This window comes from Cylas formicarius, unplaced genomic scaffold, assembly GCF_029955315.1.
Source record: "Cylas formicarius isolate icCylForm1 unplaced genomic scaffold, icCylForm1.1 PGA_scaffold_6__28_contigs__length_40554024, whole genome shotgun sequence".
Lineage (NCBI taxonomy): Eukaryota > Metazoa > Arthropoda > Insecta > Coleoptera > Brentidae > Cylas > Cylas formicarius.
The window spans coordinates 25,365,141-25,391,058 of record NW_026844347.1 but is presented as its reverse complement, the minus strand read 5'-3'; the positions used below and the strand labels follow the sequence as shown (position 1 = coordinate 25,391,058).

General features: G+C 31.7%; 1 protein-coding gene across 3 annotated transcripts; it reads right to left on the bottom strand.

The window, feature by feature from the left end:
• Positions 1 to 58: 58 nt before the first annotated feature.
• Positions 59 to 25,544, bottom strand: LOC132702998 (troponin C-like). Of its 3 annotated transcripts, none has more exons than XM_060671983.1 (6): positions 25,446 to 25,544; positions 8,380 to 8,407; positions 5,368 to 5,511; positions 3,561 to 3,680; positions 3,372 to 3,503; positions 59 to 225 (listed from the first exon to the last, which is right to left on the bottom strand). In XM_060671983.1, exons 1-6 carry the CDS (start codon positions 25,452 to 25,454, stop codon positions 194 to 196), a joined length of 465 nt encoding a protein of 154 aa, XP_060527966.1. In that variant the 5' UTR covers positions 25,455 to 25,544; the 3' UTR covers positions 59 to 193. The 3 variants fall into 3 exon arrangements, with proteins under 3 accessions (XP_060527966.1, XP_060527965.1, XP_060527968.1); XM_060671982.1 differs by lacking the exon at positions 25,446 to 25,544 and adding an exon at positions 16,335 to 16,506; XM_060671985.1 differs by lacking the exon at positions 25,446 to 25,544 and adding an exon at positions 8,548 to 8,698.
• Between the last annotated feature and the right edge of the window lie 374 nt (positions 25,545 to 25,918).

The window sequence follows — 25,918 nt, the reverse complement described above, 5'->3', positions numbered from 1 at the left end:
AAAAAAGTGTATATGTACTTTTTTTCGAACCAGTAACATTAAAAGAAAAAAGTTCAAGTTGAAAATAAAATATTTTATAATAAAACAGTTATTATCATGTAACATAATGTTCACATTTACGTTTAATTTTATTATACAACAAAAATAAAAAATGCACCTAGAAGTAACCATACGGATTGTTGTTTTGCATCCCTTACACTTCTCCTGTCATCATTTCCATGAATTCTGAAACAAAGAAATTATAAATAAAAAATTCTCACTAGCGTTTCCAACTAGTAAAACTTCGTCTTCGCTTTGACTGCTTTATTGTATCACAAAAAGTGAGAGAATTAACGCTTTTTGTTTTCAAAACTGTCAACGGTCGAAGTCGAAGAAACCTATCAAAAAATATGCGAATTTAAACGATTTATGGGCCAGAAATAAATTGACTCTGGTCGTCGAGTTCATGTTGCCCACCCGTTCGACAGATTTCCTCTATAAAGCACTAAAATAGAATGTCTAAAAATATTTTCTCGCGAAATATATGAACAGATGGCGATTGAACACGGTCGATGGGATTTCGTGGAAAATCGTCTGATTTTATGATTTCGAGCTGCAAATTTCCTAGAAAATCTGAGGTTTTCACGAGACCACATAAACAACATGTTTAGCGCAACTTTATTTTCTCATCTATTCGATCAATTTTTCATCACAATTCATTGTTTATTGAATTAAGGTATTAAAGTTTCCTTTTTTTAATTAAATAAATGTATAATTTTTTAAAAAACAGGTGCGGAAAACTAGACGTATGCCCGATACAATTTTTACATGCATTTTTTCATGTAAATAGATGCTACTAAATTGCAAGAAATTTGGCAGATGAAATTTTCAACCATTTTTTTCCGAATTTGCGCGTGTAAATTGGCACAAAGCATTTATTTTCATAAACTTATAGGTTTAACCTCTATGAAAGACGTAAATAAAGTCGAAACCGCGAAAAATTTCGTCTAAATATAATTTTGAAATGAAAAACCTAAGTCGCAAGTCTAGTAGTAGTAGATGGAGGTTTCGTCTTCCAAATACATGAAAAAAGTGCCATTGGACAATTTTTTTAAAAAACCGTAGGAATTCCAAAATACTACCAAGAAAATTAAAAACTATTTTATAAAACAAGTTAATAAACAAGGTGTTTAAAAAATATGCATTTCAATATATAACCTCAATTAGTTCTAAATGTAAGAGAATTGCACTGAAATTTAAATTTAATTTAATTTAAAGTTATTATATGCGTGGTAAAAACATTTTTGCTTAACATGAGACACTAACAAATGCTAAAAAGTCCGTTTATTGTATCAAAATTTAAAAATTAACCTTAAAAACAAATCTACCAAAATAATCAAGCCCATTTTGCTCGAAAAAATTGCATCGTGTCTACCATCAAAAAATTGGCAGTTAAAAATACATGAATTTTTATTTGCTAATGCAGAAATATATGTAGAAATTGCATCGTGTCTACTGGGCTTTAGAAATTAGTATTTCCCTATTATTTTTGCATTGCAAGACTTTTAAGATTATTAGGGATGCCTTTATAATATGATAGTGAAATGTCAGTGGATATTATGTTAAGAATATAAATAATAGTGTTTGGCTGTGTGCGTATATTGATCTAAATCCCAAATATGGAATTGTGATTACGACAAGAATCCCGTGCTTACACAGTACACGTTTATCAAGGAAATTTACCAAAAGGGCTGTTTTGGCAAGGTATTTAGTTCAAACATGTTTGAACTAATTACGTTTAACAACTTAAACTAACCAAAACTAACTAGTTTTTTTTTCAAATCTAACGACCAAAGCAAATAAAGTGTATCTATTTTTTCTAAGTTTACGTACTTTTTGCCAGAAATTATTCTTTTTAACAAATTATTTACATAGTGACTGTAAATTCTTAATTATTTTCAATTTTATTTTAATAGTTGATTTGAATAGTTTATCATAAAAATTTGATTGATGATAGTTGCCCTGAAAATATTCCCAAAGATGACGACATTATTCAGTTTTTATTTCTATATTATAGGTTAAGAAAGAGATATCGAAATGAGGTTTTCACTAGCATGTTAGATCCATATTTGGCTATCTGATGTTGCAATAAAAGAGATCGTTGCATTTAATTATTTTGAGAAAATACATTTTATTTGTAATGATGTAGCAAAACACCCTCTATCGGCGATACAAGCAATCGAAATCAGTCAACTAACCCGAGCCCTCTTTAAGTACTCCAAGTTTGACAAGCTGCGTTAAGCCTTTCCGAAGCTTCCTGAAATGTTCGGATACCCCCTCCACCACTTTCCCTCAAGAAGAAGAGCAAAAACAATTCTACGAAAAAATGTAAATTTTCGTTGTCTGTAATATAAGATTATTTTTCAAAAAACGCGATTTTTTTTCACCCTAAGTCTTTACAATCGCTTTTCGAGATTGGGCTGAGTACAATTTTTGATTTTACTTTCACCGTGACATGCCTTCACGAGGAGGTGTATGTTTTTGTATCATTTTCTTTAAACTTTGATATCGAAGTTTGGAAAAACAAACTTTACGCATTGACCATGAAAACGCGATCAAGCAAAACCCAACAGGCTCAAAACAGAATGTCCAAGTAAAATACACAGTCGCACGCGTTCGTTCGAGAGTCTATTTTCATCTTCCCGGTCAGATGCTGCTGGATTTTATACGTCTGGAAATTATTACAACATTTCCAACGCCAAAATTAGAAGCGGTCTCGGGTTTTATTGTCTGATTGCAGTGCGTGAGTCACCGACCATCGTATATATAAACAAAAGATAATCGTGAATATTTATTTTTAAGAGGTTTGTTATTCTGCTCGCACGTAAACTTCGCTAGCAAATTTTACAAGTTAAACATCTCAGAAATAGCAGGCGGTATCGAAAGAATTTTAAAATTTATATTTGAATTCTAATGGTGATGGATTAACAATAATTGTTGTATAGAAAGGGTTTTTAAAAAGTAAAGAAAACAATAGTAACAGTAAAATACAATGATTCTAAGCCTAATACATAATATAATAGTTAACTAGATTGTATTTGGAGGCGCTAATGGTGGAATTATAGGACTTATGAGGTTATGAGGACTTATGACTATTACTTTAATACAATAGACGAACCTACTTAGTTCCATAAGAGGTTATGTCAGAGGGTTTGCAAACTCAGGTGTTTTCACAACGAATTATTTGAATAATCCTTAAGACCGAGCAACGCAATGAAATTTCGATCATAAAATATGTCACGTAAGGCTTTGTATATACCGAAAATAAGCATGAAAAGAAGCTTTTAACGTATAAGCCCATTATTTCAACCAATAAAGCCCTCCAGACTTACCGTCAAAATCAACAGTACCGGAACCATCGGTGTCGATTTCTTCGATCATCATGTCTAGTTCTTTCTCCGTCAGTTGGTCGTCAAGTTCTCTGAGGATTTCCCTTAAACTGCTCGTCGGTATGTAGCCGTTACCTACGATGAACCACAGAATTTTTCGACGGAATCGCTCTCGGTTTGATATATCCTTACCTTCTTTGTCGTATAATCGGAAAGCTTCCTTAAGCTCCTTCTGCATTGCTTCGTCGTCTTCTTCTACGATGAATTTTGCTGCTAACGTTACGAATTCCTCAAATTCCAGGCGACCAGATTCTGAAATGAATAGAAATTTCTTTCTAAATTATTATAACAGTATTCGACACTATCTAAGAAATAGCTAATCGATAATATTTCACAATGAAGAATTTTTATTTAGTTATTATATACAGGGTTTTTGGCACATTGGGTAGCAAGTGGAACCTATACCGGCATATTTACTTTATATACCCTTATGCAAAGTTTTCGGTATAATGATTATTTGTTAATATTTTACGTTTTCTGGAAAATTTGTTTAGTAATCAGAAAATAAAACAAATTTGAAATATTAGTATTATTAAATTAATTGGTTTCTATTAAATTTGTTATTTTATTCCAAATAAATCTTTCTCTGAAACCAGTTAAGGGAATTGTAATTATTTTAAAATGTTTGCTGATTTGCATCCTTCTTAATCGCATCCAAGTTTGGTAAAATGTTATTATATGTGTTAGAAATGTGGCATTTAATTTTCAAAAAAGAAAATTAAGCTTACGCTTATTGTAGTTATTATTATGTTCACTTGTGAATAAAAATTTCTGTGTGTTTTTGACAAAAAAGGTTTATTTCAATGAAATCAATAATTTCGAACCAAAGTATTTTGACATTGATTAATAACAACTATATAATACTATTTTTGATCTGTGATTATATAATTAATAATATTAATTTTTAGTAATAGGTCAATTATCTGATAGAGCAGTTTTCTCGGAAATAGCATAATATTTACCAAATACCTTGTATACTAACATCGTAGTAACTTTTATATAATGTTAAATCATGGATAATCATCTTTTTAATAGTAAAAGTTTTTTTTTATTTCTCTTTAATTTAATAGTTTGTTTCAGATGAATTATCAAAATATGAAGGCACGAAGCAAGAGAAACGGACCGTAATTTTTAAGAATTAGAATACGTTAGTATTGTGATTAACTAAACTAACACCTATTTTTGCAAAATTCTGGCTAAGGTTTCGCATTTTACTGGTCCCTTTCTGCTATATATGAAGAGAGAGGAACAGCAAAATATTGTTTCTTAAAATGGAAAATATGCATACTTTAACTGGTGAGAAGATTGTGACATTCACCTTGTCATTTTTAAAATGCAAAGTATATCTATATCATTAGCGCTCGTTGCGTGTTGTCCCAAACCTAATTAGTGCAGAATGTTTGTTTTGTTTAACGTGGGTTTCTAAATAGTTTTGCATGCCAATGTCATGGTCACATTATTTGAGTGCCAAAAATGTGTTTCACTTTTTAATTGCAGTAATAAAGACTTTCCTCCATTTAAACTTGGTTCGTATGGGAACATAGAAAAAAGTAATAAATGCACATTAAACTCATATATCTTTATTGAATAAAATTAATCTGCGGTACTCATATGGATTCTCTTTTCTTTATATTGGATATAATTTATTGATTCATTTTATTATAAGAAAAGGTCAGGTCTGGTACGGCTTAATTCAAGGTAGTATTTATATTTTGTCTACCTTTTATGTACTATAAAACTCTTAACGATAATGAGAAATGTATTTTTTGTTATTCTGTGGAATTTATAGTCGTTGACTCTTGAAATTAATCATTTATGCTCTAAGGTAAGAAAAGTCTCCCGGCACTACACTATAGAAGTCTCTACTTTTGCGCGAATCATAAAAAAATAGGTAATCCAATGTAAATGTTGAATTTTGTTAAGAAAGTAAAATACTCACTGTCGGCATCGACCTCTTCGATCAGTTCTTCCAAGATCTTTTTGTCAAACGGCTGACCCATAAGGCGTAAAATATCCGCTACCATATCACAAGGAATACTGCCCGATTTTTGACTGTCAAAAGCTTCGAAAGCTTTACGGAGGACTGGAAGCAAACAAAACATGCATTTCATATTTAATTTAAATTCATTCAGTGTTGGGTTGGTGGTAACTTGAAAGATACATTTTTAATGGTTGAGCACAAAAGGCGAGTGTTTTTAACCAGAAGAAAACGATAGTTTAAAAATTTAACAATAGCCGGAATTAAAAAAAAAACAGCTTTAGTTGAAATCCTTTTCTTCAATTCAATATTTAAAATTACATGTAGTTATCAATGCGGCTAGAAAAAATCTGAAGAGTTTCAAATAAAGAAACAAATCCGTAGTATCAGAAAGTAAAGCGAAAATGGCTGAGTTTGCCAGCAGCTGTTCTATTTTTTCATTGTGAAACCAGATTGGACTAAAGAGATAAAAACATCTGAATTTTTTAAATAACGTTTAAAATGATAACATTTCACACACTTTATTATACGGTGGCTTAGTGGTGGTTGTTTTTTTTGTGCGTTTCAGAGCCGATAAAGAACCAATTAAGTTGGTTTTGTAGTTTTAATTGCATTCTGCATTATATATTTTTAATTTTCAAGCTCATTTACCTGTGATATTGTCCTGTATAGGTTTGTTCTTTTTTAATAATTTTCTGTCTTATTGCTGACACGTGTCTTGGATAAAATGAAAAACTTAAAATTTTATTTAAATTTTAAAATTTATTTTCATATTATACAAGCGGATTTCAAATTTGTGCCATCTAATAAGGGCTAAAAATTATTTCTATTAGTCAAACTCTGACAACGAATACATTTCATCTGATTGTAGACATTCAAAAGCTTAAACAATAATAATAATTTATATTCCTAAATTTAATAATAGTTAATAGATAAGCTACAGTCTAACTTTTAGGAAAATTTTCTCTAATGGCAAGTGTTGGCCCCGAAAAAAAAAACATAATACAAACATTCAGAAGAGGGAAACGCCTACACAAGTGTCAATGAAAAATGTCTCAAAAATAACATTTTTGTAATAACTGATTCCGGTCCAGATTTCCGCGAGGTTGTCGACCCAAAAAGTGCTGTTTTACACTTGCGCAATGTTTTCGACTGCGTTATAATATTAGAACCGAAGAGCAAAACTGGAAATTGTCTGGAAATAAAACTACAAGTTTATGAAGGAGAAAATTTAAATGATATATAAGCGTAAATGTGAGAGCAGCTTTTCCCAAATTTAGGGTGGAACTTCCCCTAAAAAAATTTAGCGAAGCACTTTCCTAAAATCTGCAGATGAGTTCATCTAAGCGTAATAAATATGCGGGATGCAACTTAGAAAGGGATTGTTATCCGTTTCTTGAAATTGCTAAGACAGGAACTGATAACGTAAATCATAAATTACATGTTCTTCTAATTATCTATTTTTTTTCTTATACAGACACTTTAAGCATTCATATTAACTGTACTTAAAGGGCATAGATCGGGTATATCGCACTGTCACAATTTACCATTCCGGTAGATACCCAGAATAATGTGAAATATTAAATAGCGCTACCACTATGCACGGTCATTCATTAATACACCGCCCAAAATTTAGGAACGCGAAAAGGTTCATATAAAAATGGTCCAAATATTCTTTGATACCGACATACAGAGAGTCAAAGTTTGCATTTTTTTTTGACAAATTACGGTTTCATTACAAATAATTAATTTTTCTCATTTATTTGGAAGTCGCTATGGTTAACGAAAAATACTCAAAAAGCCTAAAAATTCTCACATTAAAAAAGGAATCTAAAAAACTTTTACTAAAAAACAAAAGCATTTCTCAGGAACTCTAATGATGCTCAATTACTTTAATTTGAGAATTTTTGCAAAAATCTCGAATTTTATGATTCACCCTACCGTTTTTGCCAGAAAACTTCGATATTTTTTAACTTCAAACTTTGTCTCTCCATTTAAACATGTTAGGTGCTTTATCCTAATTTAATCTACCACATAAATCTAAAAAATCTGGATATCCTCGCAGTTCAATGAATATGGGTTTTATGAGCCTTTTCAATTCAAACTTCCTAATCAGGTAGTAGTCACATAAGGTTTTGTGATCTTGATATCAAGTTTTAAACAAATCTAAGCAAACTTGGGGAGCTAGTAGCTCTTACCCCAAAACCCAACTTCCAGCTTCGAAGAAAATGGTGAAATAAGACCTGTAAGTACTTGATTTAAAAAAATTGAGTATCAAAGGTTTTCCTCAGTTTTTTAGTACATGTTATGTATGACCGCTACACATATACTGTTATTAAATTGACCCATGATTTGTTTATTAATTAAAGACCTCAAATTTTTAAAGGTGAATTAAATATTCCCTACAACCGAATAAGAAGTAAAAACTTCTCTTACGTGTAATTAGCGGTTTCAAACGAAAATAATCATTCCGAAATACCCTTCTTGAAATATATAACTTGGCTCTTTTCGATAAGCAAATAGCAGCTGCAAACTCTTAGTGCCAAAAAACATATCAAATCCCAACATCTCCCACAACCTAATTCGAGTTTTTCCGTGCCAAAAGTCATTTGCATAAATAAGATATACCGAAACTTGAAATTATGACGCCGTTAAATTCATTGGTATACGGGGGGTACTCAAAAACTATATGCCATATATATAGCTACAAAGACAAATTTTGAATATACTTTAATAAATACAGCAGATCCTTTTGTTATACGTTTGCGATTATGGGAGCAAAAAGTTAAATAAAAGCACTGAAATTGAAATATAATCCAAAAATTGAGACTGTAATACTCTTTTAAGCAGATTGGTAAAAGCTGGAATTAAAAAGTATTAAAAATTTTAAATATTTTCTTCTGTACTGCTTTTCTAGGACCATTCAATTTTAACATCAAAACAAATATAGAAAATATAGGAAACAATACTCACCAGCAATCTGTTCTGGAGGAAGCTCATCCTGAAATGAATTATCTTTATTAGATTTGGTTATGCATATTAATCGCGATTGAGACTTTTTCAAACCGGAATAAATGTTCGAAAAATCAATAATTACACAGCAAAGTATTCACTAAGTTAAATAAGTAAGAAAATATATACCATTGCGGTGTGTTTTGTTGTTAAGCGTGTAGGAAGTGAGTAACTGAGTTTTGCCCTCTACTTTTCGCCAGAGTCTTGGGAAAACTGAAGATTCTCCGGGCAATCTGACACCGCTACTTCAAAAGTTACAGCCGACTCCAAATTCTATGTGTGTGAGTGTGTTTAATCTCTCTCTCACTCCTACACACGCATCAAATGCAGGGCCGTATCACCCTTTTGTGGCTACGTCTTTATCTATTTGGTGTGTACTTATATTTAGAATGTGATCTTGCAGAATCTGTCCACATTTTTTTACATTACACAATATATCAAGCCAGTGAAGATGCTAACTTATAACTAAAATATATGTGGTGATCTATTTGGAATAAGAAAAAATTATAGGAACATAGGATATTTAGATATTTCGGAGATACCTGCCGGACATCTTGAACTACAGGGAAATTATTGAGGATGCCATATATTTATATATTAATAAATATTGTTCTATTTTCAAAAATGTCCAAACAAAAATGTACAATATATTTACAGGTGGCCATTTTGATAAGAGAATCGTAATTGAAGTTGACTTTGAAATTCTATTATGGTTTGTTATATCTAATTGAAAAAGTGCAAAATATGCGATCCGGATCTGTTGTTTAATAGAAGAGACCATTTGGAATCGGACGGTTTTAGTATTTTTAGAATGTAGGTAAAACAAATGGTGTTTCAGTGCGTCTGTGTGTGTGTATACTATAAGGTTTGATATATGGGTGTTTTCACGAATCGGACCATGCGCGGTCCGTGTACCGATTTTTTAACTTGCTACTTTATTTGTAACACTTTCGATGGGAAATTGCGAAAACATATAAGTCATGCGTAGGTATACAAAGCTTCTGATTTTAATATAGAAAATGTAAACAAATGCACTTTTGTTTCGTCACCATATTTCTCTGTGAAGTGATTCTAGATTTTGAGGGAAATAATTTCTTTAATCCGACTCTTTCGATTTTGGGACAATTTCATTTTTGGTAGAACTCTAATAAATATATCCAGTGTTATATAGGGTGTATTTTTTACAAAAATCCAAAACAGCCAATCCTTCCAAATACCTTTAAAAAACCTTACGAATCCATAACAGAAAATTGATTTAAACGCAATCTATTGTTTTATATCTTTTATATATTTTTATATTATTATTCTGCTTTACGGAGAGTTCTTAAAAACACTTTTTAATATTGATCCGAACTCGAAATAATTTATTATTTCTTACTTTAAGTTCGTGCAGTAAGTAGATGTTGTTTTCCTTGTTCGAAAGGTAAAGATTTATTACCTTCTACCCAGAATATACTGTTTTCCAAAATTAATATTGTTATAGTTTTGTTATCAACAAATACTTTTACAAATATGGTATAAACAAATTGAAATTAAAATGCTTAATAAACTTTTACCTTTTTTGATAACGAAAAAATAAAAAATAAAAACAACATTAATTAAATAAATCATTGCAACTTTACTATACAATATTAGTTACTACTTCATATTGTTTATTTTTACTTACAGATTTAATAAAACGTTTCCAAAATTAATATTTGTTGTTAATGAATAAGTTTTTGAGAAATATAAGTATTTGTTAATTAATTATCTTCTGCGGGAAGCTTGGACTCACAGTTACAGGTACTATTGATACCTCAATTATTTACAACTGTTTTTTCGTCATTTTCCAGTTGAGTTTTGTGCGGACATCGATGAATTCAAATATGGAAATTCAGTGGAGAAGCAGAAATGTGAAAGTTAATGAAACTTTTCTAAATCTATTTTTTAAAGAATTTTAACAACGTAAGTTCATACCTTTTGTTCGATATCCAAAAATGGAGATATGCACCACTTTTGCGGTCCTAATGCTAGTAACTTGACATTTTTAAACCCGCTATCGTCTTCGGCGAACATTTTTTTCGTAAAAATTGGCACAGCCCGAATGGCCCTTAAGCAAGACAAAAACGTAGGAAACTAACTTTATAAATTGCACTTATGGCTTATATATAACATTTTGTTATTCAATTTAGTCGTTTCTGCATTTTCCTGGCTGCTCTTTATATATAATATCAAATTTTCTCCAATATTTTGTCAACGACAACAATTGTCAACGTATCGCAAAATCCCTTTTTTGCCATTATATTTTATTAATTTAAACTAACAACGCTGGACACTAGTGTATTATGCAACAAGTGCGGTAGACGGCATTTGCCCAGGAGTTTATTTGACACGAGCAGAGCGCAGCGGAGCAAGTGTTTAATAAACGAGTGACTTAAAAAGTTTACCGAACGTATTGTACACTATACTTTTTCTACGACGTTTAGTTTTTGGGTATATTTTTCCAAAACAACACGAATACATTCACATGACCGTCAGAATTGACAAACGTCAAAATACAAGGCGTGGGAAATATTCCCGAAAACATCCAATTGCTCCCAAACCCGTGTGGTAAAATCCCGAAGTGGCTCGGATCCGTGAGTTACGAACGAGACCCTAACAGATTTTGCCGACTCAGCGGCTCAGCTTTATACATGTTTTACCTTATATTTTAATGGCGTTTTTACAGTCAGTCAGAGTCGCGACATGACGAGTAAAACATTCATTAATTAAATGTAATTTCAAAAATAAAAGTTATCTGTGAAAAGACGGTGTTTGGAATTCGATAAGCTAACTCGTGGGAAACGAAACTGACGTGGTAAAGTGACGCTTGGCTTTCATTTCGTTTTCATTTGATTGCCGTGACAACCTAAAATACATAATTTTTTGTTCGAAGAAACTAATCCCAGCTCCACTAATATTACCAATCGTAGAGGAACTTAAGTTGTCAGTAAGACATTTTTAGAGCTGTTTTTTTTTTCTAGAAATTTGAACATTCCACAAATTTTATAATAGATATATGCTAACTTATTGCTTTATAATGTAACACTGCCAATTTCGTCTTCTGGATACCTGCTCATGTGAGTATGGAGCGCAATAAGATGGCTCATAGACTGGCTCTGGATGCTGCGGTAATGCTTTTCATCCGGACAATTTATCAAGGCTAAGGCAGTCAAGAGTTCTAATTGTGGGATCCTCTACGCCTTAGGATCAAAAAAAGGAACGAATATATGAGGGGAAATTGGATCGGATGGTCTAAACGTAGAGCCTCCAAGAACAAAAGCGCACCTGAGATAGAAATAAAATAGGATAAAGTATAACTTTTTACTTTACGTTAATATTATTTCCTAATGAAGAAATGTCAGTTTTGTTGACCATTATGCAGGACTAATAGTCGGCAAATAACCTAAAAATTTTCACTTTTCAAAAATTATGTCCTATTAGAAATTTAGACAAAATCGTATTCGTCAGATTACATATTATCTAGATTTCTAGATTTCAGATTTATAAAATAAAAAAAAATTCACATTTTCGAGATTTTATTTAATGCACGACAATAATATCTAAATAGCCCTCGTAGATTTTATAAACTTCTATTAAATATACATTAATTTATATAATTTCTTAATCAACACTATGATGATTTGATATTCAACTATTATTATCCTCCTATGCAAATGTGGTATGTCGCATATATTTCACCATTCCTTTCGATATCGATACGTACAAACAGCCAAAATTAAATCTGTCGAAAATATAACAATTCTCATCTCATTTTTCATCTGCCAAATTCCGCAAATTCCACGAGACGCAAAACAAAATAATTTTTCGAATTTTCAACATCCTCATCGAATCGCATCGAATAACCAACAGAAATGGAAAACTAAATTTACCCAAAATATTACATTATATTTACGATGGGATATTAACTGCTCTTAATGTTAATAACTACACACCTGGTGTAATATCTGATTATACTTTACATAAAGTAAATATTTTCAAAAATCACAATTAGGCCATTAAAATTATGTAGAGATTAGTTGCATTTTTTTTTTCGAAAGTCCCTCGAATTACTTTATTTATATTAACAAGTGTCACAAAAATACTAACTAAAAACTAACACAAGAATAACAACGATAAGACTAGAGTCAAATTTCATAACCACAACAAATAGGATATTATGCAATAAGTTTGCTAATGCCATTTTAGTCACGAGTTGAGTTGCGTGACTGAAGAAGTTTATCAGTTTTATATACTATAATTTTTCTACTACCATTAGTTAGTTTTGAGATAGATTTTTGCAAAACAGCATGAATAAATGAGTGACGTGCGATGTGAACACCGAAAATGACAAACGTCAAAATTAACCTCAGTAACCACCTGTGTGTCACGGTTATGTAAAGTTTCCCACTAAGATTCTAAGTCCCCTTATCTGGAAACACATTCGATTTACAAAAAAAAAGTTAAATATAAAACAATATTATTTTTAAGGTCAGTTCGTATTATATTATACATGCTCAGTTTTCTATGGACAAGGGCAAAAAAAAAATTAAAAAACTAGATAGAAAATCCTGTATCATATTTAACATACGGTTTTCTCATTCAAAAAAGTTTCTTTTTCGTTTTATTTTTTTTTGTGTAACTTCTGAACCCGATAGCATTTAAGAGCTGCTTTTTTTAACTGACTTACAGATAATACCATAACAAATAATTTCCCTTGTTTCTTCGGACATTAATTAAGACGTCAGAAATTCATCCATTCGGCGGTTTAGAAAAAAGTAAGTGCTTTGTATAAAATAACAAATAAAATGTATTTTCGCAATAGTTATCTTCCAAATAATAATCGAACAGTGGTAAACGTAAATTAACATTATTTTTTATAAGGAATCCATTTTTTATTTCTATTGCCATGGTGTCTCGACATAAACACTTCGCAACATTCAGCATCTCTTTATTAAACTAGAGCGATAAAATTGTTCCTTAGTTAAATATAAAATTCCGTGCATCCACCATGTATCAACAACGCAGTATAATACAGTGCCAGCGTAAACGATCGGACCCCCTTTTATTTTTGTAACCTTGTAAAAAGCACGGTGAAATGGGCGTTCACGTTATAATTAAAATGTCTAATTTTTGACATAAAAACGTTATCTCAAATGACAACAGGGAGGCATTTTAAGTTTTTTTTTAACGGTAAGAGGGGTCATGTGGTACCTCTTTTTTAAAACATTTGCTTAGTCAGTTTTTGTAAGACAGTCAAATGAATACTTGCAGTTCTTCAACTGAATTTGCTTTTGTAACCTAAAGTTTACTTTTTAGATATCCCCAAAGAACAAAGTCCAGGGATGTTAAGTCTGGTGACCGAACTGGCCATTTAATGGGGCCTCGTCTTCCAATCCATAAGGAAAAGTAGCATTTAACCATTCAGTAACAGGTCTTGCATAATGCCGTGGGGCACCGTCTGATGAAAAACTATGTTTGACATTGACAAGTGAAAATAATTTAACATGACCTGGCTCTCTCTGTATTCATACGCACCGTTACAATAATTATTATTACCATTTTTATTAAATTAAATTGCAAATAAAAACGCATTTATTTAATTTTTGTCTGGAAAGCATTCATTTGACTGTCTTGCAAAAACTGACGAATCAAATGTTTTCAAAATTGGTATGCGAATAGAACTTGAAAAGACCCTTAAAAATGCAAAAAATAGGGTGTTTCATTTAAAATTGAAAAGTAATCGTCGTTTCAGCTCAAAGACTTCAAGTGTCGAAATACTGACGTTTGGCGCGTGTCACCCGTCGTACCACAAAAGTTCTATTAGCTACAGCTTGTCCAAGTTCTATTGAGAAACAGTTGCTTTTTTATAGCTAAAAAATATCGAAAAATATTCCACAGGTTTAAAATTTCAATAATGCAAAGTATATTCAGTATGACTACGGATGGAGTAGACAATAGACTAAAAAGTGAAACATGTATTTGTTTCTTAGTACAGGGTACCAAAAATGTCAAAAAATGTAATATTTGCTAAACAGTAAAGCGGCTTGTTTTACAGCTTAAACACAAACTGTTAAATACGAATGTTTTAAATTTCAAAATACATCACATAGATTTTCAATCAAAAATTCGAAATTTTAACATTTCGATGTCAATTGTTTAAGAGGCCTCCAAAGAAACATATCATCATCAAATCATTCATTTCCAGCATAATAAGCGGGACACTCGTAATTTTAGCTGAAGAAACAATTCTTCCAACTTGTGTGACATAGATGTTTCTAGCATGTGCAAATAAAAATGTTTGTTACACGTGTTTTGAAAAGAGTACATTATAATTTGTGTTGAAAGTATTCGAAGAATTTTATTGCCCAACCACAAACAGGAATCCGAGCGCACTGTCCTCATCTTCAATGCTATGGTTAGAAACTGGTTTATATGGACGGATTTTATTTTGATTGAACACATTTAAAATATGGCTTTTTTATGATTTGCAAACTTTGTGCTCGTTGCAAAATTAATATTGTTGAAGCATCATTGTCCTTAGCTTTCTTCAAATCAGTAACGGATCAATTTGTTGTTGTTGAATTTACTTACCAACTTATGAACTGAAACTTCTGCATATGCATACTTTGCTTGACACTTTTCACAATCGTAGCGGTACGAAAAAGCGAAAATATGATTGGAATGTATTTTGAAAATTAAGCCAACATTTTTAATTAACATGTGTCTAACCGGTAAAAAACACATTGTAGCAATTTTTTTTAACATTTTTAAAGCAAGCTAAAACTTTTATAAATAATGACCTCTTGTCTAATCTATCCGTGGACTTACTGTATAATAACCCGCGGAAGTATCGAAATACGGACGTATTAAAGATTTAAGTATTTTAACTGTTAACGCAACAATTTGAATTTGGCACAAGCACTAGTAACGAACATCGCGCTATTATTTGGCAAACAAAAATTACAAAATGCAAATGAAAATTTAAACTTGTAATGGCTACCTTGTTGTCAGAATTGCTTTAGGATTAGATAATTATAAACCATGTCAACAAACTCATTCTCATTAGTCTTTTCAACATAAAAGCGCAAAAACTTTAGTAATCAATTTTCATATTTATTATTATTAATTAATAACATAATATTTATCTCATTATCTCCACAGGTTTCCCGAATATTTGAGCAAAAACAACAACCATTCACGTATAACACTCTGTATATTAAAAACGAAAAAATGTGTATTAACACCTCTATTTTAGGACGAATAAAGAAATAATAATATTTTTGTGTTTAACAATATTCTGGTTTAAGGGAAAGATTAAACAATTTTTAAGACATTTTTTTTAGCCGTTCATCTCCCGATCTCTTCGGCGTTTTTTAGTTTCTAAACGGTCGCGATATAATATTTGGAGTTAATTTTATAAATTATGCGCTTAGTTCAGTGCCATTCGATGAGACTTTCCCATAAAATGTTATTCAGGTACTTGTCTCGGACTACTTAGTTGCTCGGCGATCATTGTATGTAATTTCTTTGACGACCAGTACAATTTTGCGAGATTTTAGTTATTGTTTAGTTTTTTCTCGTGTCTATGTTTTCTTCCGAACATTTTCGCATCTACTGTTTTATGGCAAAAGATTTATTTTACTCAAAGATTCACTTCCAGCTCGGTTGGTACAACACTTTGGCAATTGCCGTTGGAAAAATGCGGTTCACCAAAACAACATACGGACACATTATACTAATTGTTGTCAGTTGTTATTATTAAGGAGGACAAGTGGTGCTAAAATAACGTTTTCTAAGTGACCTGATGAAAATAGTTCATTAAATTAGTGCTAGTATATAAGTTGCGTAAAATTTTCGCAAAAACAAGTGCCGGCCGATGAGTACGTACTACGTACGTTTTTCCGAAATTGAATGAACGGCGATATCGAAAACTTCCTGGGAGTGAAACAGAGTAACTGAACATCCACCACACTACCCCTTCGCGACGTCATCAATTGGTTCGTAACCTTTTTCGCGCGCTTCGCATAATACAAGGGACGAAAGGGCCCGCGATTTCCCAATCCGATACAAAAGAATTACTACTGTGTTACAAAATACGACGTTTCGCTTTTATACTAAGCCAAAATTACAACGAAGGTCTTGTGTTCTAGCATTTCGAAAAAAAAAATATTGGCAGTGACATTCCCCGCGGTATTTCAAAGGGGACGTGGCATGGATTATTGTGCAGGAATTTCGACATTGCTGTTTCCCTTGCTCGCAATTACTTATTATTAAAACGTGCGAATAGTTTTGTCTAGACGATCCACTTCACCGGTGTTTAAGTACCGTAAATAATATGACCGCCCCCAAAGATACCGTCAACTTTAACAATTCACTCATCAGTTGTAATACATATAATATTACCTTAAAAATTATCGAGACAGAGTCTTATCTAGCAATAACACAGACGTCAGCAAGAAAGTCTAAAAAATGTAACTAATTAGAGACTGGAATGATTATCGAACATAAATTAAATGTACTTTAAAGGCGTTATGAGTACTGAAATTACGATTACTTCTATTTTCGTAAGCAGTTAATCATAATAATTGCGAATGCTATAGTAAGATAAGAACTTTTATGATAAACTACATCATAGAAGTATAACTGTCAAGAGCACTAACTGTCCAAAATGAAGGAAACTCCTAGGTTGTTTTTAATCTAACTCTCTAAAAGAGGAGGGAATATATACATAAATATTATTATCGAGAAGTTTATGTTTTCAATGCTACGATTGATAAGATTTTTTAGGGCGTAAATAATATTACAAAAAGTTCATCCACTGTCTCAAGTACTGGAATATTATAATTAATTAAAATAGGAAACTGTCTTATGAATATGTCGATTTATATAGTAACAAAATAAAAACCATTTTCGTTTTCCTTCTTTTGAATGTCGCAGCTGTGGCCCCTTATACAGAATGAATTTTTCTCAATTTTTTAGATTTGAGCGGCTGTGTCGCTTCTAACCGAATATTTACTTATGACTCGACTCGTGTTAAGAATGTATAACAGTCCTTTTTTTGTCAATATTTTTTAGGTAATTATGTAGGTACTGTAGATTTTAAATTTTTATTACAACGATTTTGTAGGCTTAACAAATGATGACCATTTAATGTTTTTTCTTTACTTGTGGTACCAATCCTAACAATTTTCATTTCATGTAGTTATTACTTTATGCCTCCTTTGGCAAAAACAAGATAGCTAGTTCTTTATTCCTATATTTGGGAATCAGTTTGTTTTTTTCTGGCGAAATGTAATATGTTTGCTGCTCCTTTTTTCTATTTATTCAAGTGAGTGTAGCCAGTGTAGTTAGTGTACCTATTTTTTTTTATTAAAATAATACAATGATGGTATCAACTTCTATCCCTACGCCATTGTTCGAATGCTATATTTTTTTTCGATAATTAAAATATATACGAACAGTGATGTAAACATTAACTCACTTTCTATAACGCATTTTTACTCATTGACAACCATATTTATTTTCTTTGGGATATCGACGCCTTTTTTCTTTCCATTACCGATATTTTGGTTTGATTCGATCCATCATTTGCCGATTTTTAATTCACTTTTATTTAAACAAAGGTATATAAGTCGTGCGTTCGTCGCGTTTTATCCGCCAATGATCGAGCCGATTTTCGTTAATTATAAATGGCGATTGGGGCTGGCCCGGTAATTTGTTTTGAACGTATTTTTGCTCAGCAAAATTTCGCAGTCGTTAATTACTCGAAATATATTAATGTAGCGCGGCTGATAAAAAATTGCAGGCATGTTATGCAGGTGACGCCTGCCAAAAATCCGGCGAAGTTGGGCGGCTAATCTATGCTGATGGATCGACGAAAATCATGAATTAATGCAACCAAGCACGGCGTTATCAGAAATTTTCCGATATTTATGATGTTCAAAGTCAAGGTGTTTGCCGAAAGGTCGTTGTAGCACTCATTTAATTCAGGTTGTGCGCTTGCCAGAAATATTCAATTGACTAGATGCTAGATGAAGACGTGATATATGACAGAAATATCTCATTTGATATAATAAAACTTATCGAAAATATATACAAAAGAAATAAAACAGAAGCAAGAGTAAATTCAGAGCTAACTGAGCCAACAGATATAACTACGGGTATTAGGCAAGGAGACTCACTAATCCGCTTATTATTTGACATTACATTAGACGAAATAATTAGAGAAGTAAAAACAAAAAAGTCTATAAAATAGGCAATAAAGAAATACAAGTGTTGTGTTACGTTGAGGATATTGTATTGGTAGCTGAGAATGAAGATGATTTGCAGAGATTACTAAAGCAGTTTAATATATCTGCAAAGAAATTTAACATGAAAATTTCGGCCATAAAAACTAAATCACAAGTAATTTTTAAAGAATCGATTACATGTAACTGGAACTTGATAACCAAATTATTGAGCAGGAAATGGACATCAAATATTTACGAATTAGATTATCATATGATGCCTAAACGACACGATATGGAAGAATGGAAGAATTTAAGAATCGAAACAAAATCCCGCTGAAACAAGGCCGGAAATATCTAAGACTCAGAAATGCCTGGAAACAAATGAAATGAAAACATTAAGGAAAATAGCAGGGAAAACACTCTGGGATCGAGAAACAAATGAAAACAAAAGACACATATGTGGAATTGAAAACATTAACACCTGGACAAGCAATAGAAAGCAAGAATGGATTCAACATTTAGATAGAATGTCTGAACAATGGATAGTGAGAGGTAAAGAGATAAATCGTCTGCCGGTCGGAGGAGTATAGGACGCCCACGAAAAAGATGGAACGACAACTTCTGATAAAAATGCCGTTGAAGTGAAACAGGCAGTGCCTATTATAGAAGAAACAAGATGCTTTGATTACGAGTAGGTTCCTCAGTTTTAGAGACATTTGTTTACTTCCAGAATCAAATTTGCTAGTCGCAATCGCAGTGCTACCGCAGGCAAATTTACGGAGTGTGCCGTAACTTATTAGCTATAGGTGATACTATAAATAAAAATAAGATTCGTTCGATAAATGGGATGGCAAATATTAATCACTACAAAAGGTGCACACATAAATTGCAATAATGTCAAAACTGGTAAAATACTAAACTTCAAATTAGTGTACATCACATGTAAGTTCCCGAACAGGTGAGAATCGGGGTTCGGTATTAGACCTAACCTCGAGGAACGTAGAGGGTGTGACACCGTGTGCCAAATGAAACGATCCACTATACCATCGAAAAAAGTATTGTACAAGTTTCTTGGACCCTGCTGAAGATTTAAAATATTATAATTTTGTTGATACAGGGTGTCCCAAAAGTGTAGTCCCCGACATTCACCTTGTTTTTTTGGAATCCTTGTTTAAAATAAAGGTCACTTTCTTAAGAAATTCCTATTCGAATTTTTGCATAGTTTAGGCAAAAATTTATCCACAGACAGATGTGCCTAAGCTTATACAGGGTGTCCCAAATAGGTGGTGCCGTTTTGGCGAACTCAATGAACAAAATCGCAACATTTTCAAATTGAACCCACTATATTTTTACTTAGATATCAATTCTAGGACAAAAAACAAGGCAAATTTGTAATTTATCTTACATTTAAATTTTACTTACCTTTTGAAATTTTCGAGGCATAAAAAACACCCGTATAAATTCATGTTGAATTTAAAGCTGCCCAAGATTATGTCACTTGTTGGCAATATTAGGTATTTTTTAAATAGCAAAGACATGAGACTATTTGTTTTAAAAATATAATGCTCCAGATATACGAATAAAACATATTGCTAACAATATAGGGTGTCCATTAATACGCGCAAATTAAAAAAAAATATCAACTCTATACTACACACTTTAACAGATTTAATAAAACTTCAGAAGTCATATTTAAAGAAACATTTAACTTAACTTTAACTTAATTATCTAGCTTGATTGAAAATAACTGATAAAAAAAATAAATAATTAAAGTTTATAGCTAAACAAGGTAACAAATTTGAATAATTAAATCTATAAAACGAAAAAATAAACGATTAACTAAAAAATAACTTAAATATGGTGATACTGTAATATATTTTCAATATATTGTCCATCCTCTACAATACACATTGTATAGCGCGTCGTAATGCTGGAGACCGCATATCTACCCGCATCACTATTATTTAATGCAAGAATCCCTTGTCTAATTTTTTCCTCAAGGTCATCAACTGTATAGTTATTCCCTGATTTATATACACAAAAACAAAAAAAAACTCCATGGGTGAAAAATCGGGACTTCGCGGTGGCCACCATTTTTACCAATTATATTTTGGGAATTTACTCTTAAAAAATTTGTCACTTGATGAATACAATGATAGGGTGCGCTATCTTACTGAAATATAATGTTCTCTCACAAGTTTTCTGGCAGATTGTTTACTTCTGGCATTATTGTATTTTGAAACAAAATTAAAAAAATCTGTTCTTTTAAATAATTTTCAAAAAAATGGGGCCAACAATTCTATCCCTTATAATACCGCACACTTTAACACTCCTATGGCCCTGCTTATTTTTTTATTTTTTTTCATTAAAATTTATTCTCTATTGAATAAGTGGCAAAATTTTTATTGTGCATGCCCGACGTCTTAAAAATCGCCTCATTGGGCCACAATGTTTTGTTAAAAATGTCCCTCTCAAAATGTTCATCCATCATGACCATGCATCACGGTGAAATAAAAATTGAATTGGTAGAAATTTATAAGCTTTTATTTTGTTGCATTTTAAAATACGTTGTACATCTGAAATAGCTAAGTCAAGGTCCCGTTGCATTTCGCAAAGAATTTTCGGGAAATTCAGTGAAGTATAATATTACATTCAATTCAGTTTCTCCTGATAAAAAGGTGCTCTATTATTCCCTTTTTTATATTTCAGAACACTGTGATTTGACAGGTCCTGGATAACTCTATTAAATATGCTTTAGTTGGTATTTTAGCCCCCGGAAACTTTCTTTGACACTGCCTTAATGCTAAGGCTGTACTTTTACGATTGGTTAGGTAGCATTCATAGAATTTTAGCTTTAGTGAGTAGAATATACAAATAAAATATGTACTAACAAAAAGATTGACAACTATGAACTTTTTAAATAGGAATATGAAAAACAATAAAAACAAACAGAAAGGTCAAAGTTTGTTTATACGTTAATGATAAAAAAAAGATTGTCATGTCATAGCCAACAACATTTTTAAATATTTTGATATTTCTTTGCTTTTTTGATGCCAGATAAAACGAGCATTTTAAGAGAAAGTTTTTTAACTAAACTTTATGGACTGAACTAACGAACTCTTTTTGGTCAACTTTTTGTTTTATAAATTTATTTATTCAAATTTGTTACCTTTTTTAGTTAGCCTGTAAACTTTGATTACTTATTTACAATCAAGTTAGAAAATTAACAATTAAATGTTTCTTTAAATATTATTTTCTAAATTTGCACGTATTAACGGACACCCTGTATTGTTAGCAATATGTTTTATTCGTATATCTGGAGTATTATATCTTTAAAACAAGTAGTATCTTGTCTTTGCTATTTAAAAAATACCTAAAATAGCTTTAATTTCAACAATAATTTATACGGGTGTTATTTTAAGCCTCGAATATTTTAAAAAGTAAGTAAAATTTAAATGTAAGATAAATTACAAACTTGCCTTATTTTTTGTCCTAGAATTGATATCTGAATAAAAATATAGTGTGTTTCATTTGAAAATCTTGAGATTGTTTAAATTGAATTCGCCAAAACGACACCACCTATTTGGAATACCTTGTATAAGCGGAGGCGCATCGGTCAAAATGATTGAGTAGTGCATCATCTCCTTAGTCTGTGGTTAAATGTTCGTTGCAATATCTGGATCAGTAGCGTCACAACACAATTTTATTTGAGGCAATCAAAATATGAAAAAAACATAACCTCAATTTCCGCCTAAACTATGCAAAATTCGAATAGGAATTTCTTAAGAAAGTGAGCATTAAATTAACCAAACACGGTATCAACAAAATCATCTTCAGGAGAGTCCAAGAAACTTCTGTACGAGACTTATTTTCGTATCTCTTATGGTCTTCCAGATCGTATAGTGGATCGTTTTATTTGGCACACGTTGTACATAATTGTATACTCAACAAGCATTTTGGCGTAGCACTGATATGGGTATATGTGACCAGACATCAGTAGCCACGTCGCGTCTTGTTTATTGTAGAATCTACTAATATCTAACATTTTTCCTCCTTGTTATTGATTGAAATCGACGTAGTTTGTAAACAAAACATTACCTGGCAACACACATAAACCAGATGTACCAGATAAATAGCCCAAATAGGTTTTGCAGCCTGCTTGTCGAAATTAACATCAAATATGTGAAACAACCATGTTCCGATCATTTCTGAACGTAGGGTTATATGTCAGTCTGATTCACTAATTCGATTATATCGACTCACGCAACGAAGAGTCACTATTATGCAGCGCCAACAACAACTTTAACGACGAAATATATAATAATTGTAGGTAGTATAATAACCCAGGTAGCAGAGACTCGTCGAAGTGACGTCATTTTCGAGTCACAAGTCGTCGCTTCCCGTCAGCGGTCCGAGAAACATGTCAAATTGACGTAAAAAAGACGTCTTATTAACATCACAAAAATGACCTCAAAATTAAAAAAAAAATTAAACTATTATGAAATTTTTCTATTTAAAATCATGATCTAAAAGAATACATGTATCTATAATAGATAAAAGTGAATTTGGACTATTGGCTATTGACAGTAATATATAACAATATTTACTAGATCCATAATAAATATATATTATTAATTTTTATAATAAACATATTCATTATACTCCAAAGATTATATTCACGATGACCCGCCCGCCTAATTTAAAATTTAATTTAGTCAAATTTCTCACATAACTAAAAATCCCTCAGGATGCGTTTAAGTCGGCCATCGTGTCAATAAGAGTGTTGCTAAATTCACGCGCATTGCAAAGGTAAGATAAAAGTATGCCCACTTAAAAATAATAAATCTATCGAAATCAGTTGAAGAACTTTTTGGACATTTTTCCCCTAGTAGTTAGCAAACGGCAACCCTGCTTCTAAATTCGTCGCTCGATATCACTGATTAACCTTAGTATTCTGTGCTTCCGGTGGTAAAGCTTTGTAGGAGGGAAGCAATCATTACACTTCACGTTTGCTATTGTAATTTACTATTATTATATATTATATAGAGTTGTGGTTGTGACGATTGCGTAGCCGTGCTTATTTAATACGTTAAAAACACACATAGATATTGTGTAATTATAAGAATTAAATGTTGTTTTAATTCTAACAAAATGGCTGGCCTAGATTTAAAATATTTAATATTTGAAAAACTAAATAAATGTAATAGTTGAGAAACTGCTTGTTCTGTTCTAGGTGCCATTAAGACCTAATCTCCTGCCCAACTGAAACTGTATGTAAGTATGCCAAGGAGCGACTATCAAGAGATGTCGCTAGACAAAACTAACCAGGGTTGTTATCAGATCAAATAAGCAGGTTTCTTTAAATGGCTCGCTAATAAGTTTTGAGTGTATTGTAATAAGTATTTTCAAAGAATTTTTAATATGTCAAAACGTAAATAAAAAGAAATTGTGGACCGGACGTAGACATCTCAAAGGAACTTTCGAGGCAACAAAACTGCAATTTAGTGATGATTGATATAAAGTTAGCATGGAGACAACTAAAAAAAAAACTTTAGTGTTAAATGATACAAATTCTTTTAGACGTTGGCATAAATTTAATAAATTTAAGAAAATCTTAGATATGCTTCTGGTTTTGTTTTACAGGTGCGTTTTTTTTTTATATATTTTTTATTAGAATATGCGGTCAATGAATATATTTTTTAAACGAAATGCTCATCTTTATTCTGTACCGTTAATTCTCCATTTTCCTCAACAGTAAATGTCGTTCTATGTAATTTAAGCAGCAGGTTCTGTTTGATTTATTTTCGATTCTCGCCCCTCCAAAAAGAATTTCAATTTCAAAATCGTCATACTTTTCGGCAGTAATGACAAAACTTGACGATTCCAACTGACGTAAAAAAGACGCCACTTAAATTGACGACATTAACTTACGTCACTTAAATGACACCTGAGACATTCGAAGGTCAAATTCACGTTCTGCTGTCGTCATATATAACGCAATTTTTGGTCATTTAGTGGCCAATTAATGACGTCATTTTGACCTTCTGCTACCTGGGAAAGCAAATACTTTAACTTATTTTCCGCGAAACTAGAATAACGAATTACTATAGTGTTCATTCTTATTAACAGAACTAACCTACCTTGAAGTATAAATTTTTAAAACAGTATCTTAATGAAAACAAGTTTTTAAAGATAATGGGATATATTTTCCAAAGAAACTTCCACAGGCTTCTATAAAACTGTTTACATATCTTCTGGATTCCTCCTGCGTCGGGTGTTGATAAATCAAACTTGTTGATGTTTCGACAATCATTCTATTGGCTTCTTCCGTTTCAGTTAAGCTCTAAAGAAGGCAACAGGATGAATGGCGAGATATCAGCAATTGATGTGAATGTGATATATTTTACAATATTTTTCGTATTTTATAATTTTTTCCTAATTATATGCGACGTAATGCGAACTTTAATAACACATTTTGTTAATAAAAGATTGACGGATATGATGAAAACATAGGATCCTGCATCTTTCAGTATGAAACAATATATAATACTAGCGAAAATTTTGAAAAGTTATTCAGTTTTAACTTGCAAGGCAACAATAACAATTGATGCTGTAGTTTAAAAGTATGTACCTGTAATTACGATGGAATATATTAATTAAGTATATCAACGAATTTTTAGTTTCCTATTGCTACATTTGGAGTCATTTTAGTGAAAATCCAATTCTACTGTTTTATTCGCCATTAGACTATTTACATATTAAATTTGGTGCACTTACTGCTGACATTATGTTGGAAGTTCGAACAAACTTTAAAAATGAAAAACGGACTGTGGAAAAGAACCGAAAGACTGGAGGAGGAATCGAGTAGCACTGGATTAAAATTCCGTGTTCCTCTAGGTTATATACCAAACCAAAAATAAATTTTACGGTTTTTATAAATTTTATTGCAAACGCCTTTGTTAATGTCGACGAGGATGTGAGTGTTGATGTTGCGTATACCGACGGTTATTTGTGTAAATCAAAGTATAATACCGGTTCCCATTTTGATTTGAAAAATTATAAATCTGTTAAAAAGGATTAATATTTTTTGTTTCATTTTTAATTTGAGAATTTATAAGCTTCAGGTTTCGGCGAGCGAGATTTTGAAAAATTTAAAGCGTGCCAAATTTTCGAGTCCTGGCATGGGGACGTGATTTTGGATTAGGAAATAATTAATTTACTACCGAGAACAAAAATTGTTGACTGTAGTT

What these genes read in the sequence shown, in the direction of transcription:
- LOC132702998 (XM_060671982.1), bottom strand. Translation starts at nt 16,430, where the DNA reads ATGACGTCGCGAAGGGGTAGTGTGGTGGATGTTCAGTTACTCTGTTTC. An exon ending in TCCTCCAGAACAGATTGCTG is followed by an intron (nt 5,512 to 8,379) that starts GTGAGTATTGTT and finishes GTTTGCTTCCAG; the next exon opens with TCCTCCGTAAAGCTTTCGAA. An exon ending in CGGTACTGTTGATTTTGACG is followed by an intron (nt 226 to 3,371) that starts GTAAGTCTGGAG and finishes TCTTTGTTTCAG; the next exon opens with AATTCATGGAAATGATGACA.